This window comes from Aspergillus foveolatus, assembly GCF_047715535.1.
Source record: "Aspergillus foveolatus strain CBS 279.81 unplaced genomic scaffold BDW70scaffold_71, whole genome shotgun sequence".
NCBI classification, from domain to species: domain Eukaryota; kingdom Fungi; phylum Ascomycota; class Eurotiomycetes; order Eurotiales; family Aspergillaceae; genus Aspergillus; species Aspergillus foveolatus.
Genome location: NW_027396135.1, coordinates 43,358 through 54,341, shown reverse-complemented (window position 1 = coordinate 54,341; position 10,984 = coordinate 43,358). Strand labels below are relative to the sequence as shown.

The window sequence follows — 10,984 nt, the reverse complement described above, 5'->3', positions numbered from 1 at the left end:
AATGGCCATGACAGGGTGGTGCAGATGCTACTGGATAGAGGTGCCGTTGCCAACACCCAAGGGGGAGAATAGGGTAGTCCACTTCAGGCCACGTCGTCCGAAGGGCATCAGAAGATACTGCAGATACTGCTTGATCGAGGGGGCGGTTCCCCTTAGTGCATCGAACCTGTCGCGACATTTACTCTTAGTTTACGTCAGATGGTCAGGAGTCATCACGGATTTTCTATACATGCATTTTGTATTCCTGGCACTCTTCTGTTAGGTATAGTAGTAGGTCAGGCTTTTATAGCCAGTTCTGTTATTATCTCTTGACGCGATATCTTTACTTCCTTAGTAAAGCAGCTAAAGAGATGGTATTAACACGAAGAGGGGATAGGGTGAGTGCAGGGTGAGCACGCTGGACGTTGCGTGCCTCATTATCAACAAGATGATCGGGGGAGGCATATTCGTGTCGCCTAGTATAGTTGCCCACTTGACGGGCAACGAGCTCATCGCTTTGTCACTCTGGATTTTTGGAGGAGTATATTCGTTCTGCAGGTACACGTTGCGCCGCCGTCGGGTTAAACTATACTTGTCCCGTGGTCCAGTATCTACCTATATTTTGAATATGGCCTCGCGTGGCCCTATAATGGTGGCGAGTTCATCTACGTAAGGCTCCCTGACCTTGTCGCTTCTTTGGAGTGCCGCGACGCCCGCTAACGCTTCGGCTGTAGATATCCAAGATCTTTCCCGTGCCTCCTCTGCTTTTCGCCAGCGCCTTCGAATGGGTCTTCATCGCATCCGCAACACCCACCTCCAACTCAGTTACGTTTGCGCGCTATATCAACCCGACCAAGGATGGCCAACGCGATGTCTGGTTCACCAAGTTCTTCGCGTGCGTGATCGTGGTGGGGATATGCGCGGTACACTTATCGACTCGTGAGGATCGGTATCTGGGCGAACGACTGCCTGTCGGTATACAAGGTCCTGTTCTTGCTGGTGCTGGTCCTCGCCGGGTCCGTGGAAGCCTGTCGCCAGGGAGCTGACGGCGACTTGCTGGGACTTGGAGACTACCCCACGACTCACGGAAGCCCTTCCCCGACTAACGTCGCGCTGGCCATTCTTCAGGTCCTGTACAGGCTAGGAAAACGCCAGTACGTCTACCTTCTTCTCGCCGTACTTGTTCTGTCGACTAACGTGGTACATAGACTATGTGGCATCGGAGATCAAGGGGACAGGAGAGCATAAGAAGCGAAGGCTGAAGCGCGGTGCGTTCATCGCGATCAGTATTGTCATGTTTCTTTATATCTCCTTCAACATGTTTGTGGTATGTTGGATGGTTATATGGCAAAGAAACATGCGTATTTTTGCCAGTTTTTTATCTTGGACTTTGATTCAGTTACCAATCCCAGGAATAATGTCGCCGCAGACTATGCCACCAGTGTAGGGCTCCCTCTTCCATTTTGTTAGTATTTTAATAACCGCACCAGGTTTTCCGAACAAGTCATACCAAGATGGCGAGCCACGCGATCTACATCAACATTGCATTGGCCGCCGCTGGAAACATCATTGGAGTCACCTTTAGCAATGCCAGGGGTAGGTGAAGTTCACTGGAGACCGAATTTGAAACTGACATGTTTAGTGAACCGCGATATCGCGAAGCATCGCATCATCCCATTCTACAAGTTTTTCTCCAAAAGTTCCAACTATGGGAGTACCCAGTGGGACAACTTGGGCACCCCAATTGGTGGTCTGATTCTCCAAGCTCTGGTTACCTGCATAGCCATTGCATTCTACGAGCCGTACAGGACCAACCTTACATTGTACACCTATGGTCATGCCGTGGTGTGCTGTACGTACCCTCACCCCGGCATTGCATACCAGCTCTAACTGACACTATCTAGCCGTGCTTGGTATTGGGGTCTTCTTTTATATCGGACTACAGTTTTAATTAAAAGATACAATATTCGAAAGCGAATGAACCAGTACGAAACAAGTTCCACTGACCCAGCGGACAGGACATATGGCAACCACTGGGAGTACCAGGTAATGAAGACAAGCCAGCTCCGCTACACGGCCACCATCTTCTTCATCATCGTCAACCTCTTCCTTGTCGTTGTCCCGTTTATACCCTCGGACAACCCCGACGGAACCCCCAGAGATACACCCTCGTGGGTGCAGCCGGTCATTGTCACTGCTCTTTACGCTTTGGGAGCTTCAGTTTTACTTTATATCATCGCCTTCGTCGAGGATCTCGGATTCCGCGGCAGCAAGTACAACGTTCACGATCCCGGCGACTTGAGCGGTTTCATCAACTACAATGAGCGACGGTGGATCGTGAGGTATCCGGGCTATCCCGATTGGTCATCGGGCTGGAAAAGCGCGTTCACGCTGCTTCCAACGTTATTTACGCCCCTTTCCTGGGAGACGATCAAAAAGAGACTCTTTACAAATGGTGAAGCGGAGACAGTAAAAGAGCTGAGAAGAAAGGCTTAGCATCCGCTGGAACCAGCGTACAGGGTTGAATAGTATGGGGTCATTCACTGATTGTTCTATGAAGTAACGCAGCGAGTGCTTTATATGTTTTTTTTTTCTTTTTGGGTTGCCTCTGGATGTTGAATGTTAGATGTACGGTGTCATGAAGTCACGGGCTACCTCCGCTGTATGTGCTTCATTGTAATTTTGGACAAATAACGCTTTTAGATAATGGACATAAATAATAAGATAATAGAAACGATTCCCTGGGCACTATACTGAAGCCTATTCTCCTAAATCTCAGCTCATTTCTGTTCGCTTCCATAGTTTTGGCGGACGACATAGACACGGTGGTGCCTAATGGTAGACTCCCCAATCAGATCAAATCAATAATCACATGGTCGGCTAGTAGAAAAATCTTGGGCGCTGGCCCAGCCGGCATTGTTTCCCTTATTCCACTGGTTCCTCGCCAAAGGCCAGATATCTCCGTTTATACTGACCTCATGTCAGCCATAGCTTCCCAAATTTGTAGGAAATATACAATGTGCAATGCAGTCGTGCTCTTGGATGCCCCCTTCGTCCATCGAACTATGCGAATAAAGCATCCTTCTACACATCGATATGCGGTTGCTATAATATAAACATTGCTGCTGACGCCGCCAGTTTCCCTGCAGCACAACAATGACCGAGGTTTTTCCTAAGGGCAAACGTAATAGCCTTCGGTGACGCATCCTGAGTAACAACCTGATGGATGTTCGTATCACGAGACGCATAAATCGGTCACGCCCGAATATCCCTCCGAGAAGAAGCTAAGAGTAACTTCAGCTTCAGGAATGGATTACTATTGCTGGGTTGGCATTGTTGGGGCTCGAATCTGTACCCATATATCGACGCCCCACATGGGAATTAGATGAATGAATACAGTGTCAAATAAATGATTCGGCTCTAGAAGAGCCTTTGTAATGAATTGTGTTGTATCGATCAAGGGCAGCAGACCGTTGACACTGGGAAAAGTTGCTTCAATGGCTTTTTTTCATGCGGGCTCTGAGAACTCATTGAATTATCTTCGAATCATACATTCCAGCGCAGCTTTCTATTCCAAGGGTAGGTAATGACAAGAGAGGCGATATATGTCTGGCTCTTGTAGCCAAAACATATCAGGAATTGAATATTGTCACAGGCTATGGCCTGGATCTTGGTTGTCGGCCATGCCCTCAACCTGGTCCTAAATAAGGTTTCTGCAACATTAATGTACAGCCTCGGAATTGCGGCCTCGTAGGAAAAGAGATCCGTCCTCATAACTTCGGGAAAGAGATCCGTCGGCATGCAAGTCCGGGAAGTCGGAAGTCTTGACGTATGATTGGGAAAGCTTGATAAAAGGGGGAGGAAGATATCTGCGCTTCTATCTTTTGTTTCTTTCTCTAAGCTTGTGATACTCGTTTATACAGGACAGCAAAACAACACTACCTACAAATATGGCTGCTGATGGCAAATAAAAGACGAGCTGGACAAGAAATAGATGAAGGTCTTTTCTTAAATATTTTGATTAAGGGACATAAAATACACATAAAAAAGTTTTAGCCTTCTAGGCCGATTCGACAGTGGTCTATTCTATACTTGGTGAGAGTAGTCAAAGAGAGGATGAGGCCTTGGTCTAGTAATCGCTAGTCCCTTCAAAATATATATTTCAAGCAGAGCCCTCGAAGTTAGCCTGCCTCGAGCAGCACATCCAAGAAAAAATAAACACAATATCGACGATCGTATTAGTCAATTAAGATTATTGGTTTGCACACCGTAGCAAGACCTAGAATAAATCGAGGTCTGTAATGGGACGTATTTAGATGGACCTTCCTGTCCACACGTGCCGTACGTACAAAAAGGAATCGCTGGTAAGGAGAAAGGGAAAAGGGATTGCTGTCATGAGGAAGTCTTACAGGTGGCTCACCGCCTTCAGGACAACGTAGGCCTTGGCGAGTCACTAAGGTCTAAGGTCCTTGTAGAGGCAAGGACCCATAACAGAGTCAGCTTTGTGACTTGGTGGCTATGGCGACGAAAACCTTTGCTTTTAGCTTGATAAAATTATGTTAAGATGTCTGTTAACAACTGGCTCGCATAGCTCAGTTGGTAGAGCGCGTGACTAGTAATCACGAGGTCAGCGGTTCAAGTCCGCTTGTGAGCATTTATTTCTTTTTTAATCTTGACCCACTCCAGGCGATACCGTTTTTTAGTGCTTATGGAGGAGCCATGCCGAGGCGGCTAGGGCTCCGGTATGAGGGGTAGGGAAACAATAATTGCAACCAATCCCAATCCTCGAAATCGTCATACACAAGCGGCCAACCGGACTCTGGGGTGGCAAAGGCTGTACCTTGCATCTGGTCCGAGATGAGCGGAGATACGAGAGGCAAATGCTCGTAACCGTCAAGGTCGATATTAACACTATCCTGGCTATGAAAGAAAGCAGAGGAAGCTTGTTTGGGTGTGGGGACCTTATCCTGGCCGGTGTCCTGCCAATACTATCTACTGGCAGCTAGTTTGATGGAGCAAGGAAGAAGTTGGCCTTGAGACGTACGGAGGTGAGCTAGAAAAGAGACCTTTCATATCTGTTATAAAGTGATACGTGACACTGACCGAAGTCTCTTGAATAGATTCAGTAGACGCCATCAACCAACCTCCTTCTCCGTGTTATTCTTTTATATGGCGATCCGCCGCGTTTTCTTTGGCGCCTTCTGCTACCATCCTGCTCTGAATTCAGCCGGAATTTCAGCACACCTCATCAGACAACAGTCCGATGGGTTAGAGACTCGAGATAACTTTTTACATACATATGGCGGACTGCGGCTAGGAGGGGATAATATTCCTGCAGTAGGACTGCCTGAGGACCAATGATAATCCAATTGGCTTACGATCAGGATCCAAAAACTTTTGCTTTATGTCCACTATAATGTATTGAAAAGTACAGCTAGCTACATTCGCGCAGGTATAGTTAAGATATGCTTACTTATCTTTACCGCGACAGCACCGAAGAGCTTCACTGATCTGGTCCTCCTGTTGCTGACTTACTGTCACTCACACTTTTCTCTACTGGCAGATATAGCCAGTCCAGACCAACATCAGCCAACAGGGCTGTATCCTCTTCTAGCCATTGAAGTTTGAGCCGTTCATTATCCATATCGCAGTTTCTTTTCTGGACAGAGCGGTAGTATACTTAACTGCTTCACAGTAGAGCATACCTACAGTGAACTCCCTGGAAATTAAAAGTCCGGCGCTATGTCCAGGACAAGCTCCTCCGACGGTCATTCTATTTGACTGGTTAGTCAATATCCCCCAGCTTTCACAGCATTCTAGCTGGTGGAAGGGATCTGATGTGCTTCGTGTTTCACTCGACCGGAGACCGACCTCCGAAGTCCGACGGAGTCCAGCCCTAAGGGACTCCCGAAGGACTTCACCCTGGGACAGACCGGTGATAAGCTTATAAAGCTCATTCGATCGCATTCTCTGATGACAGTCGCAATGCTAATTAATTGTGCCAGACCCAGGGCCACAAGTATCCACCATCAGCTCCGATATTCACGCAGTCTTTTCTCGAGATTCCACAGTGGCAGTCCCAAACCAGTCGAGACCATCAAAATGAGCACCCCCGACATCACCCTCTACACCGATAATACCCCTAACGGGCACAAGATCCCCATTATTCTCGAGGAGCTTGGTCTCCCCTACAAGCTCGAGCAGCTCTCAATCCAGACCGGCGAGCAGAAGAAAGAGTGCGCTGCTCATTCCAGTTCTAATCTCATCAGCCACAGAGACTAATTACACAGATGGTTCCTCAAGATCAACCCGAACGGGCAGATCCCCGCCCTGACCGACGGCAAGCAGCGCATCTTCGACAGCGGCGCCATCCTGCTTTACTTGGCCGATAAATACGACGCGGAGGGCAAGGTCAGTTACAGACCGGGGACACCCGAGTATTATGAGCAGCTGAGCTGGGTCTTTTGGCAAATTGGCGGCCTTGGACCGCAGGGTGGTATGTCACCGCGACCAGCCGTACTCTCATCTGATGATAATAATACCAGTACTGACGGTAACCTGCTAGGCGCCGCCCTCTCCTTCTCAACCTTTGCCCCCGTCCGCTCCGACTACGCGATCGAAAAGTTCCTGAGTGGCTACAAGAACCTTCTCGGAGTTCTCGAGTACAGACTCAAAGAATCGCCTTACCTGGCTGGAGAGAAGTTTACGATCGCGGATATTGCAAGCTTCACATGGGCGGCCCAGGGTGCGGCCGCGCTCGATATTGATCTGGCCGAGTGGCCGCATGTCAAGTCGTGGACTGACACGATCGTGCAGCGGGAGGCTGTCCAAAAGGGTCTTGTGACGCCAAAGCCGCCATTTGACTTGGAGCAATTCAAGGTGATATTGCGCGGGCAGCGGGAGGCGCTTATGAAGAAAGAGAACAGTGACAAGCATAAGCTATCTATCGCGTAGTTATATCCATCCGCACCGATGAGGATTGAAATGAATTGAATACTGCTTGTTCACTCGATCAAGGCTCACTTCACCTAGCCTTGCACCTGCATTCGTCAGCCTGCTCCAGTGTATCCCGCAGTCAACATAATCTAGCAATGGCTTTTTTAACCGCTCTATCCATGCCCAATCATGTCCAGCACCGCAGTTGAGTTACTTTTTCGCCAGTTGAAGAAACAATAAAAAACAGAGGACCTGGTTCAAGTTAGAATACAAGTTGATCAGTTTACCCAGCCATCGAACCGGAGTCTCATTAGATATCCCAGATTGGTTGGACCTTGCTTCCACTGGGTGTTGATCCAAGTCACCGAGAGTCTGCTCTTTGTAATCGCCCGCACCATTGAGTCTTAGTATCCGTGCGATGACACGACGAATGGTGAGAGGCTGAAAAGATGCATGTCTATCGTATCTGTAGGGCCCAGCGTTAGGACGCGTGTGGAACGGAGTAGAGGTCGCTTAAACCTCGCTCTCGACGGAATGGATTATGTACTCATGAGGCCTACCAGTGGGCTCGAAACACAATAGGAATTCGCAAAACAGTCGGCGAATCGACAGAATTAGTGTGAGGGCATTCGATGTACTGTCCATATTTGGTCCGTCAAGTTTGGTGATGCCAGGGTCAAACATATTCGATCCGGGGTACGCTTTTCTTCGAATCGGGCTAGAAGTCGATATATTCAGGGCACTATTAACATCCAATATACTGTCTGAGCGCCGAATCCTGTTGGCCTCGTTCTGTGTATCTACTGGTGTCATACGCACTGGTGATTTGCAGTCATAGTCTGAGCACTTGGCTCTTGCAATGAGCAAGGCTCGTTCAAGATATGTTTTACGTTTAACTGTTGTATCATCCGGAGTTACGGATAATGATATCAGTTATAAGTCTCACCGACGGTCGAGCGCTTGGGTCACGGTCGGCCTATCGCCCTCCTTGCCAGGCTCATGAATATGGGATATGGCGACATTGACTAGCTAGACCTAGGCAATTCTCAGCTAGATCTAGACGTTTTCTAGCTGGAATCTATACCAGGTCTGATATCTAGAAAAAAAATATTTGCTAGTATTTGTATACTCTGCAACATTCGGTACGTATTTGCTACCGGAGACGCGATCCGTGTGTCGTTTGCTTATTCAAGAACTTGTCTGCTTGAACGATGTAACACGCCAAGACTTCTTGACTCGTGAGGTGGGACCAGCTGATTGCAACCATTGGATCGCTAGTGCGGCGGCTCGCGGAAGGGAGGGTCCGGGGTCCCGCCATCTGTCTCGGCCTCGGTGCTTAGCGTCAAAATGCGGGGCCCGACCGACATGGATCGGTTTTGTCGCGATGCGCCTCCAATCTCGCCAGCTGAAACGCGCAGTGAGAACTGTCCCGCACTCCACCGTAATACTGTGAAGTATGATCTAATATCAACTGAGCATTGATTTTTTTCTGCTGCAGCTGTGGACTCCCAACTTCCCATCGGCTGACAAATTCTAAAGTTGGGACGCGACGCCCGCCAGCCAAACGGCCAGGTAGGCCATACGGCCAACCTAGTTACAAGAAGCGCTGTAATGGAAGGAACCCCAACGGATTCTTGGGGAAATGAGTAATGGTACAGGAGGTAGCGTTGGGGGAGCTGGAGTCGCATCTCCGCTTGATGCTCAAGGTCGTATTAGCCTGACGCTGACGGGAAGTCCATATCTGCCTACCACCGCCTGTCGGCTGATCCTCTTCAGCTTTTCTAGCCAAAGTTTTCCGATGCCGGTGCTGTGTCATGCCTGGAATGTTGTGCAGCACTTGCTGGCTGACTGATTCGGTTCCCCGTCGCAAGCTGCTGCCCACCCGTCTACGGATTCTATAGCCGCATTCACCCTTGCGGGCCATCCATCCTCTCTTGGCCATGTGCTGCGGGCGAATCTCACGGCTCACGGATCTTGAGGCGTGTGTGAGCTGGAAATTTCCGCGGTGGCTGGGTCCGGTGCAGTAGGACTGTCGCGAAGAACAACCTGGTGAGGTGATGTATGTCTATTGAACTGCCCAAAAGAAAATTCTATTAAACAAGATACGTCTATGGCTGCCTTTTGTCTTCTCAAGGAACAGCAGCGTATCCTTGCATGCGAAACAAATACGTGCTAAATATTGTGGTCATACAGTCCTTCCTTTTTTACATCTTATCGTGTACTGTACCTTGCTTGTGATGCTGCGGCCGTGGGGCGCTCGCGACGAGTTGGGCCCCTACGCACCAGTGCTTTTCGCCCACGTGTAGACAAGGCCGCTGATGAACCCAAGCACGATGGCAGATACACTGCCGAAAGTGACGGGGGCCGCGAAGAAGACAATGCCGGCGACCGCAAGAGGAAGCTTGTTCAGGGCGCCCACCATGGCGTAGGTGGTAGACGAGGTCGCTCGAACACACCAGGCGGTGCAGTACGAGATAAATATGGCGGCCACGCCGGAATAGAAGATCCCGATCACCAAGCTTTGTCGCGACTCGGCAGGGAAGTTCCGCTGCAGGTTCTCAGAGGACCAGTCCTCGACGAGCAAGGAAGCGAGCAGCAGGATAGGGACGCTGAGCAGGTTGTTGTAGAACATGACTAGATTGGCCGCGCCGTCAGTGAAAATGCTTTGCTTACGAACCCAGTACACGCACCGTCCCAGTTGTCGAAATTCGTCTTCTTGATCACCCGGCGCATGCCCAATGCGTACGAGGCGGAGAAGACCACGTTCGTCCCCATCCAGGCATAACCGGCGTTGAGAGCCGACAGGGTCGCGACTGCTGAGTCAGAGCTGGCTTTTGCCGTTGCAGTGGTTGCGATCTGAATGTCGGCCCAGGCTGCCACCACGGAGCTGAGCACCATCAAGCCGAAAGACAGCAGGGCAAGAGGCTTCACGCTGCCTCCGACCATGAAGACTTCGCCGTACGCGATGACGATAATTGTCAGGTTCTTGAAGATCGTATAAACGGGAACAGACAGAAACTGCAGCGCTTTATTGCCAGTATAGATCATTCCGACCAGCAATAGGGAGATCGGCAGCCCTGCGATTGAAATGGTCAGCGTTTGCATACCGCTGGGCCCTGGGTGGAAGCCTCCTACACGTCTGAGCCTTCTTTAAGTCAAAGAGGCCGAGGTTCTGGATAAGGCCGGCCTTCTTGCAGACCATTATCGCTGCAGTGCCAATGAAGGACTAGTCAAGTTAGGGTCCATCTTGCTTTTTATGGCGGAAAGAAATAGTAGAAGTCTTATAAATAATGATATAAGTCAAAGCACACACCTGGATAGCGAGATAAAGAAAGCTCAGATTCCAGCTGGCGCCGGAGACGACGTACTTGTTCACCAGGGTCATGCTGATGGACGAAAGGCAGTAGGCGAGCACTGCAGCGGCGGCATTATTGCTAAGTTTTGACGCAAAGCTCGTCACGGATCTAGACTTCTCGCTATCATGCTGTGACTGAAGCTCATAGGTAGGAAGCAACCCGTCCTTGCTAACGCCGTTTCGCGTGCTCGCCATTACACGCTCAGGGGGAGAAACAAGATGGGGAGAGTTGTTAACCAGTGCAAGGTTCGTCACCGCGAAAAAAAGAAAACGAGGTAGCGAGGAAAGAGCAGGATAGATGCGTTGGATAGGACAAGAAAAGGCAGAAAGGAGACGCAAAAAGTGCAAAAAGGCAAGTGAATCTGACAGGATAATTTCACATTTTCACCCTCGGTGATGGATGGAGGTCAGCTGACCTTCAACCCTTGCGGAGTTGACTAAACCAGATTAGGCATTCAAATACTGTGGTGGATGCTCAGAGGGGAAAGGGCAGAAGGAAACTGTATCAACTACACGAACGCGGCCTACTAAGGATCGGGCGCCATATGACGATTGATTCTCTATCTCGATGACGATAGATATCCTCTTCAATCTCTCTCGATACAATACATGGAGGGTTTGGTTTGGTTTGGTTTGGTTTTATTATTTAACGTCACTCGGCGGATCACGGGGCCCACGTGATCTGCGGCCTCCCAGGGGGCATCTGGACGTGCT

The 10,984-nt window shown here is 49.5% G+C and overlaps 3 protein-coding genes and 1 non-coding gene across 4 annotated transcripts; 3 read left to right on the top strand and 1 right to left on the bottom strand.

Annotated features, from left to right (window-relative positions):
- Positions 1 to 607: 607 nt before the first annotated feature.
- Positions 608 to 2,475, top strand: BDW70DRAFT_163498 (APC family permease; the record flags this gene model as incomplete). The annotated part of the gene is made up of 8 exons (XM_073741309.1): positions 608 to 631; positions 714 to 954; positions 1,188 to 1,306; positions 1,354 to 1,422; positions 1,470 to 1,575; positions 1,622 to 1,831; positions 1,884 to 1,923; positions 1,998 to 2,475. The coding sequence occupies 8 exons, from the start codon at positions 608 to 610 to the stop codon at positions 2,473 to 2,475; spliced, it is 1,287 nt and encodes a 428-aa protein (XP_073592280.1).
- A 2,085-nt stretch (positions 2,476 to 4,560) lies between these two features.
- Positions 4,561 to 4,633, top strand: BDW70DRAFT_t158. Its single transcript has one exon. It is a non-coding gene; the product is annotated as a tRNA-Thr (tRNA).
- Positions 4,634 to 6,081: 1,448 nt separating this feature from the next.
- Positions 6,082 to 6,933, top strand: BDW70DRAFT_171366 (glutathione S-transferase family protein; the record flags this gene model as incomplete). The annotated part of the gene is made up of 3 exons (XM_073743198.1): positions 6,082 to 6,215; positions 6,270 to 6,475; positions 6,545 to 6,933. The coding sequence occupies 3 exons, from the start codon at positions 6,082 to 6,084 to the stop codon at positions 6,931 to 6,933; spliced, it is 729 nt and encodes a 242-aa protein (XP_073592279.1).
- A 2,057-nt stretch (positions 6,934 to 8,990) lies between these two features.
- On the bottom strand, positions 8,991 to 10,611 carry BDW70DRAFT_111376 (GDP-mannose transporter 2). Its single transcript, XM_073734544.1, has 4 exons — positions 10,229 to 10,611; positions 10,051 to 10,141; positions 9,606 to 9,992; positions 8,991 to 9,549 (listed from the first exon to the last, which is right to left on the bottom strand). The coding sequence occupies exons 1-4, from the start codon at positions 10,463 to 10,465 to the stop codon at positions 9,191 to 9,193; spliced, it is 1,074 nt and encodes a 357-aa protein (XP_073592278.1). The 5' UTR covers positions 10,466 to 10,611; the 3' UTR covers positions 8,991 to 9,190.
- Between the last annotated feature and the right edge of the window lie 373 nt (positions 10,612 to 10,984).

Bases quoted from the DNA above. Each gene is read 5' to 3' on its own strand.
- BDW70DRAFT_111376 (XM_073734544.1), bottom strand. From the start codon at position 10,465: ATGGCGAGCACGCGAAACGGCGTTAGCAAGGACGGGTTGCTTCCTACC. The intron at 10,142-10,228 runs GTGTGTGCTTTG...TAACTTGACTAG, and splicing joins TTCTTTATCTCGCTATCCAG to TCCTTCATTGGCACTGCAGC. The intron at 9,550-9,605 runs GTGCGTGTACTG...CGGCCAATCTAG, and splicing joins GAATTTCGACAACTGGGACG to TCATGTTCTACAACAACCTG.